Source organism: Salvia miltiorrhiza, chromosome 7 (genome assembly GCF_028751815.1).
Source record: "Salvia miltiorrhiza cultivar Shanhuang (shh) chromosome 7, IMPLAD_Smil_shh, whole genome shotgun sequence".
Taxonomy (NCBI): domain Eukaryota; kingdom Viridiplantae; phylum Streptophyta; class Magnoliopsida; order Lamiales; family Lamiaceae; genus Salvia; species Salvia miltiorrhiza.
In genome coordinates this window covers 54,924,609-54,933,589 of record NC_080393.1, presented here as the reverse complement: position 1 = coordinate 54,933,589, position 8,981 = coordinate 54,924,609, and the positions used below count along the sequence as shown (strand labels likewise).

The 8,981-nt window shown below is 37.6% G+C and overlaps 1 protein-coding gene across 1 annotated transcript; it reads right to left on the bottom strand.

Annotated features, from left to right (window-relative positions):
- LOC130994810 (beta-adaptin-like protein C) lies at positions 1-8,733 on the bottom strand. The gene is made up of 15 exons (XM_057919879.1): positions 8,512-8,733; positions 7,875-8,072; positions 5,388-5,501; positions 4,974-5,224; positions 4,320-4,455; positions 3,696-3,875; positions 3,496-3,588; positions 3,099-3,310; positions 2,953-3,016; positions 2,674-2,853; positions 2,277-2,369; positions 1,360-1,745; positions 1,074-1,263; positions 785-988; positions 1-603 (listed from the first exon to the last, which is right to left on the bottom strand). The coding sequence occupies exons 1-15, from the start codon at positions 8,596-8,598 to the stop codon at positions 304-306; spliced, it is 2,688 nt and encodes an 895-aa protein (XP_057775862.1). The 5' UTR covers positions 8,599-8,733; the 3' UTR covers positions 1-303.
- Positions 8,734-8,981: the final 248 nt, after the last annotated feature.

Sequence of the window (8,981 nt, the reverse complement as noted above, 5' to 3'; positions counted from 1 at the left end):
GATTCAAACTCAACTCAATATTTGAAAAAAAAAATTAGTATAATCATACAGAATAATAGAAAGCAAATTAAATCTGAGATCCCCTACAAACTATGCATACAGAAATCTAAAATGCAAGAATCAAATACATCACTACTGAGTTACTGGTTCTTGATAGGTAGAAATATTACAGAAGATAACCAATGAAAAGCATTTCAATCTCAGAGATGAAAGATTATGAAGATAAACAAAACCTATATCCAAAAAGAAAACTGCAACAGATCCCCCAGGAATCAAGAGAAATGGACTGAGACGTCGCACTTGCTAACTTTTGAGGAGGCTCTCGATTGCTTCGAAGAAAAGAGGAGCCATTTCTGGACCTGTAGTTTTTATTGCGCATTTGAGGCCAGGGACGCCAATGGCTGCTGTAAGTTCAATCAGGAAAGGGATGCCTCGGGGAATCTTGGCCGAGAGATACAACACGTCCTGATTTGAGTGCTTGCGCTTGGCAATGAAGAACATGTTGGATGCAGCCAGCCGGTCTAAAGTTGCTTCGACGCTAGTCATCACAACTGTCGGGAAGTCCTTGGAGATCTCATTAGAATCAGGTAAAGATTTCCATGTCTGGGTAATTGGCAGGAGAAAAAACGTTAGTTCCCACAATAAGCTATTGGAAGTGGATCAGACAAATATAATATCAAGAGATGAAACACCCGATGTCAGCAAATGCAGAGTGCAAACTACAATATTCTTAGCAAATACTAATCCTAACATTGAATACTACACAGATTCAGAACACCCATACCTCGAGAAATGAGGATCGCTCCATTCTTCCATCTTCTGCAAATAATACAGACAATGGAATTTTGTCATTGAAATACCACACAGGTTGCTGATTATTTTTCACAGCAACCTGTAGAAGTGAATTTGGCGGACCAGGAGATACGTTCTGGAACAAAACCATAGGCAAAAGAGTGCTCGCAGATGTCCCAGGTTGTATTTGTGGAACCTGATTGAAATGTGATATTAGCTCACTGACAGTATAGATGAGATATAACATATAAGTACAGAATACAAAACATCATTACAATTACCTGCAGAGGTCCACCTGCTGCAAGGCCAAATGTGTTCTTGTTGAACTGGATCATAAACCCATCAAGTGGAACCTGAGAATTGTTCTCGAGTAACATGCTGTAGAATATCTGGCCATCTCTTCTTATCAGCTGAGCATTTATTTGTAGGCCTTGACTAGTAGCTGCGGGTAATACAACTGGCAAGGGGGGTCTACAGTGAAAGGTACAGTTCAATGAAACGACTACTCAATCATGTCCTTAAATGAAATCTAATCATAAAAAATTGACAGAAATATAATAGACATACCCAGCTGGGGTCGTGGGATCAGCTGCTACAATGGCACTACTATTATCCATGCCCATCAGGTCAAGCAAATCAGGCACAGGTGCAGGAGCAGCAGCCTGTGACCTTCCAGCAGAGGCTTGCGCATTACTTGTGGTTTGTGGTGGCGATGCACCTGTAGCAGCTGCATGAGCCGGAGACTCGGAATAGCCTCCTTCGCCATCAGGGTACTCCTCTTCCTCTGTTTTCTGAATGGTTTTCACACGAGTCACGAATGCATCAGGTGGCTTGTGGTAGACGGAGGACAATGTGGCAATGTTGGCAAGAAGCTCATCCAGGAGAGACGGGTCAAGTTGATTAGAGTCATCACTAATCACAGGCTTTTCAGCTAAGACAACATCCTTTGCTGCCTGAAAAGTCGAAGGAAAACTTTACTTGCACAAGCAGAGAAAACTCTATCCCATGCCTAGGTGCAGATCTAATAAAATGATACAGACAATAATACAGGCTAGAGAGGTGCCGTACAAACATACATAAGCTGAAGCCATTTCTATGTCAAAAAACAAGCAAAATGATTTAATATAGCATTCGAACCAAATACTCAACGTTAAGCAGGCACTCCAGGGTCCAACCAACAAACAACAGCACACAAATGGCTACACCACATTAAAACAGAAAAAGCAGGAACTGGACACAGAAACTTCAAATGCACAACAAGAAATGAAATAATGTTCAGATAACTGAGGACCACAATGCATCCAATGATTAAAATACAACTAAGGTTTCACCCTCCCAATTCAAAAGCTTTCCACTAATATCAAACGTGCACATGTTAACCAAATTTCAGGAAGTACATTTTTTTTTCTCCAGATCACTAGTGCTAAAAATTAAGATGTAAAGGAGAAGCTGGCTTCAGAACTAAAGAAGAACCACTTGCATACCTCTGGATCAGTTGAGAGGAGTCGCCAATATATGTATGCACGATCTCTAAGATCTGGGTTATCAGTCTCAACAGTTGCATTATTCAGAACAACCTAGTAATGAGAACAAGGCTGTAGGTTAGTTCCAAATACGCTTAGTAAAACAAGTACAGCAAATAAATTTGTCGCTCTTTTGATCCGACTTCTTCCTTGCTCTAAGGCCAAATATTTATTTCACATTTCAAAATGTTTCTTTCACTATCTTTTCATACAACCAAAGAACGGACAAGAGAGAAGCGTTATCAATATGTGCAATGGTGGCATTGGGTCCAGCTTATCACAAAACCGGTGGATTAAGCTGAATTTACAGCTACCAATTGAGGGTATGCATAAGATACAGACGATCTAGAAGAAACACCTGTATCATCTGCTGTGGGCCTTCAGTGGGCTTCTTAAGGAAAAGTTTAACCGTTGCTGTTAGCAATTGCAATTGGACTTGTGGAGGTTCCTCCGGGAAAGTTTCCAAAAAGCTTTCCAAAAGCTCATCGGCATTATCAATTCTCTCAGCATATTCACCAATTATCCAGATCATTGATGCCTGCAGAGATAGAGTTATGAGATATCGAAGCTCAAAGTGATTACCCCTTGAAGAAAACATTCAGAAGGGTTGTCAAAAGATCTATGTCCTGTTAAGTACCTTTGCCTCTGGCTCATCCAAGGTGTCTAAGCTCTCACAAAGTGTAGCAATTATGGACTCGTAACTGAAGGAAGCAAAATTGTTTAAATTCGTACTCCATGAACATGCATATTGATAACAAGTTATGAAAAAATGCAGTGACATACGTGTTTGGATATCTCCTAAATATATCTTTGATCACAATTATAGCTTCTTGAACAACATAGTTTACTTTGATCTTGATCAACTCAAGTAAGACACTAATACAACGCTCAGCTGCTCTCTCTAACTTGATTGCGCATCGTCCGATAGCACGGACAGCTTTTCTGACAAAATCTACATCTACTTCTGTAGCATATTCTTTGAATTCTAATAGGACCTGAAAGTGCACAGAAAAAGACAGTTATGATGGATGATGGATTAAACAGTACCTCCTGTGTGTGTGTGTGTGTGCGTTGGGGGGGGGGGGGGGGTTAACGACCCCATTTCTAATACACTTCCAATGATTCCAGTTTGTGCAATGATAGTATAGTGTGGCGTGTACTGGAACCAAAATCAACTTACTTGGTCAATATTCCTGTCTGAAGCAAGCTTTATCATGATTTCCAATTTTTCCATCTTCACATAAATTGGATCATTGTATTTGCAGAAGAACACCTTTATGGCAAAGAAAACAGCAATTGTGGGTTTACTTCCAACACCAAATTATCAAATTAGAAAAAGAGTGTAATTTTGCACAAGTGAGGAAACACCATCTCAATTACCTTGATTTCATGGGCAAGAATAGTGGGACGCTTTTGCACAATAAGGTTTATGTTTCGCAATGCAACATACTGAATCTCTGGTTCAGCAGAAAGCAGTGTCACAAGAGGCGGGGCCATTTTCTTGCAAAGGTTTCTGACTACATCTGTGCTGGTAATCAGTTCCATTTGCAAAAGAATCATCTGCAATATTTATATATTCCAAAAAAGGCAATTATAGTTATAATATACAAAGAAGAAACAACTTCTAATATTATATGAATTGGGAATTGATGCAGTAAACAAGATAAAGAATGGTATGGGAGAGAAACACATAATGACACCTATATCGCAGAAATTCCATGGTGCAATGCAAAAGAACTAGCTTCCATTGCACAATAAGGTGGGAAGACTCTCTGGAAGGCAGAGACGGCTAAAAAACAAAAGCATGCATGCAGTTATCGAGGTGTAACTCACAGCCGCTCCACTAAAGAATGGGAGGCGAAGAGAAACACAAGTCAAAGACTCTTTTGTTGCAGAAGTTTCATGGTGCAATGAAAAAGAACTAGCTTCCATCGCACAATAAGGTGCGAAGACTCTTTTGTCATTATACCCAATAATATAATATTAAGGAAGAAGAAATATAACCTTGACAGCTGAAAGAACAACAGCACAATTTGCATGCTGTAATCGAGGTGTAACTCGCTCCACTATGTTTTCAGCTTCACGAGCATCCACTGCTTTATACTTGGAAAGAGCATCCAAAATGAAAACTTGACCCCACCTAAAGTTGGTACCATGAAAATGCAAATTTAAGCAAACTTCGAAGTGGGATTCTTATGATAGAAACTAGATGCAAAACAAATATTCAAAAAATTGTAGGCCATAGCCACACTAGAGAGCATATTACACATAGAATGACCAAAAAAAGTTCCATCAAATGCATTAAGCAGTCCTATAGCCAATTATCCACCAGGTTCCACATATTAATGATTAATTCAATCTAAAATTTTCACACATCTCATTGACCAGGAGATGGTTAGATTCAGCATCAAATCCAAAATGCAAAAGAATGGGTGAAAATGGAAACGAATCACATTTATAACCTTCTGATTATTAATAAGGGAATTTCACAGATGCAATTTATTCACACATCAAACTTGAGTCAATTAACATCTTCATATTAGGTCTTATCAAGTCAGGTTAACATATTTGTAAGCATGCACAAGTACTGGTCATGTTTTGCATTGTTGACGTGTTTATCCTTCAAGTAAATGCAAGAAGACATATTTAGCTTCGTACTCTGTGCATTCATTTAGAGCAGTGAGAAGCTTCGAAAGCGTGTGGCTGGTAATCTCAAAGATAGGTCTGCTGCTGTGCTCTTGAATCTCTGCAAGTGAAGCAACAGCATTTGCAACAACCATTGGGTTGTTGTCTGATATTAAATCCTTGAGAGCATCCAGGAAACCTCTATCCTCCACTAACTCAGCATTAATGTCATAAAGTTTAGCAACACATATAGCTGCTGTCTTCCTCACATATGGATCATCATCCTATTATGAAGCAAAGACATGAGAAATTTTCAATTACTTAGTTTCCCAATGACAATTTTTACTTTCATAGCAAAATTGCACACATTTTTTCGTAGTAAAAGACCTTAAAAATATGAGCGCTCTTAGTTACGAAATAAGGCAGATGATAGGATTGTATTCTTACCTTGAGACACCGCTGCAAAGGATCACATAGATACTCTGTGATTTTATCAACACGAATGCATCCCATTGTCCTCACAGCTAAAGCACGGATCAGAGGATTTGGGTCCTGAGAATCCTGGATTGACATATTCACTTGAAATTTTAGCCTTCACTACAGTAGCTTCTCAATAGCTTCAAATAAAGGTGCTGCTTTTGGTGATGAATAATTACATTTATTGTATAATTTGAAGAAAGGCTGGTTTACAAACAACTAGCAGATATGATACAATTATGCTGAAAAATCTGGTGGTTGTCTCCTTGATGTACTAATAAATTTGTTTAGGATAAAACAAAAAATAGCTCTAATTATCATTCTTCTTATATTATTCAGCCATGCCTTCTTGGAAAATCATAGATTCCCTCATAGTACTGATGGGTCAACTTTAGATGATTCTAATAGCTATGTGAAGGTATGCAAACATTAGTTTGGTTTCAAGATTAGACTTTAATAATTGTAATTCGAAAAATTCTTATATTTAATCCTTTTCTTCGGTAGTAATAAACAAATATGAATTTCATATGACTGAGGCGGAAGTAACAGTGAGTGGACATCAGAACAGCATGCAAGCTGGTTTCGTCTAAGTTATAACATTGATAGTGTGCATTTTGCTAGAAATGCAAGACCTACTGTGAGTTCGAGCAAAATGCAAGACCTACTGTGAGTTCTGTGACTAACTCCACAAAAACCTAGGGATAGTAAATGTTTAAATAAATACCAGGAGAAACAAAATCAGAATCCAATCAAAAGGAATATCTGCACACCAAATGCTAATAGAAAGATGAGTCAGATTTTATCCTCAAAGGCATTAAACATTGCTAATCAGCTGGCCTAATTGACATTGCTAAGCACCATCCCATCAATGCCCCAAGGTGACCTTTAGCAGTCCCCAGGGTGACGATTTTTTATTTTTGTTTCACAAAAATGTGATCAAATTATGACTTTTGGCACCTTATACTTGAACAAGATTATGGACCCTTAAAACATTTTTTACGAATTCAAATTTCAAGAAACATTGTGCTTTAGAATGTGAAAGCAGCTTAAAACCTAAATAATAATAGTAGTTCTAAAAACATGGATTTTACAGTCCCATCTGACGCGCCAGTAAACTGCCCAATTGGTGTCTGGTAACTTTACAACATTGGTATTGACTATAAAGAAACCTACATAGATAATGAAAACTAAAACTTCAATGGTACCGCATCAAAATAAATTAAATGGAAGAACATAAGGCTCAACTTCAAGAAAGAAACAAAGAAATGTGGCCCTTCCCAGAAGGGTCATGTGACAATCATGGTCACTTGTTTCAAAATTAAAGTAGTGCATACGATGTCATTGTCTGGTGTAGGATTTCAACTATAATCTAAATTGATCTTCTCACCCTCATTGCAGCCAACTCAAAGTTGAAATAAAGTCAATTTTCTCTACCATGTCCATGACGTACAACCCAGTACCCCCTGCGTAGGGCATGAATCAAATTGTTGTGGTCCAACTCATCAATCATTTCCTTAGAAAAAGTAAAAGCTCGACTAACATAATGACCTTGGTTCAAAAAGGCACCAAAAACTATATTAAGATATTATAAACTGAGATGGATTGGAGAGCGGGCTCTGTAATTGATGCACAATATTTATCATACTTTAATGATATCATAGGTTATAACAGATATCTCACGATTTACATTATAAAACAAGCTCCTAGAACTAGGTTGAAGAAAGCAATATTTTTATTGCTTTTAATTAATATAATATACAATCCTATTCACTGATTCAGAATATTCATAGTTATGATGTCTGATAAACAAGACTGTTTGGCAGAAGGAAAAAAAATGAAAAAAATAAAAATAAATCAACCATCAGATGGGTCGTCCAATACGAAAGGAAAATCACCCCCCCACCCCACCCCTCTTTTCTTGGGAAGTAAGAAAACATGACATTAGTCAGTTGGTAAAACTGCCCTTCTAGATTCTTCACGTTCATTTAACAGCGATTGCATATCTCTTCTGTTATGATGTTCATGGTAATGTGCATAACCCCCAAGAAAATCTGCCACTTTATCTGCTTGGTTCAGAAGCTCTTGTTTCTTTCCTGGAGTGCTTAAAGCAACTTCCACTCCCAAAGTAGCCCTCACGAAAGTCATTCAGATATCTAATTTTCAGGCAAGTCTCCAAGTATATACACTTCACTTTCTAATCCTCAGATAAACTCCCATATCAAGACAAACGAAACCACTTTGAACCTCAATAAATGGATTATTTATTAGGGTAATGGCCTACAATATACTGAAGCCTCTTAGCATTTTGTATCAGCTCCAGAAGTGGGATTTGTTGCAATGAAGTTATGCATCAAAACTGAAAGTAATGGGAGCCAAATACCAACTACAAGTGCTGCTACAGTTCTGGGACAAGAAACTATAGAAAAGAAACCTTCACTGCTCAGTATTGAATCTTACCTTCACAAATGTATTTACAGCGAGAATAGCAAGATCAGGCTGGCTCTTTGCGTAGTTGATGAGATACAAATACACAAGCTTTTTTAGCTCCAAATTTTCTGTTTGCATACAATTCACAACATCTGTAAAGAGTGATGAAACATCCTTCCCCACTGTCATTGCGGCAATCACCTTCTTAACTGCATCTTTTCTCTTATCCTGCATCCAAAGCAGTTAAAACGACAAAAGTAATGTCAAACTTCCGTTTCATCGGGAATGAAATCTCACAGCAAGCTTATTAGCATTGAATATATAAAATTGCATCCCATATTATCAAACAAAATCACAATTCATTCAGTTCAACAGCAACACGAATCAATATTCACCCAGACAAATCACGCACATTTAACCACACAGATCAGACACCGTAAACAAAATCCAAAACCGTACGAATCGCAAATCAAACGGGAAAGCTACTAGATCTAACTCTTCCGGCACTAAATCCACGGAGATATCTTCATACTATGAAATGACGGATCCATCGCCGCAGATCAAGACACATAGTACTAAAATTTGAATTACATGAAATCGAAGGCAAGCAGTAATTAATTAGGGTGAAGCTGCAGTTGAATGGAGATGAAATTTGAAGGGATGATACCTTGTACTGGGAATTTAGTTCTTCTTTGAGCTCGGGAATTTCACCCTTTTTGGTAGTGGAGAAATACTTGGAGTCGTGACCGCTCATCTCGACGAATTTAGCCAACCTCTGCTTCCGGCGGTGAAGAGAGATATAGCAGAAGCGGAGGAGAGAGAGAGAGAGTTGAAGAATTCAGAGTGGTGGGTTGGACCCGCTGGTAATGAAACACAGTTGCCTCTGATTTTTATTTTTTGCATTTCCATCTAATTTCCAATAACGTATAATTATTAATGCGAAAATACTAGTAATTGTAATTAATTAGTTATTGATCTATCTATAATCTATAAATTATAGTACTAAACTTTAATCAACTCTCAATTTAAATCAATTTCAAATAATTTTAAAATTAAGGGGTAATTTTGTTCTTATAATAAAATTGAATGTTTATTTATAAATTATATTTTTTTATTTCCTTTTTATTTATCTTCTTT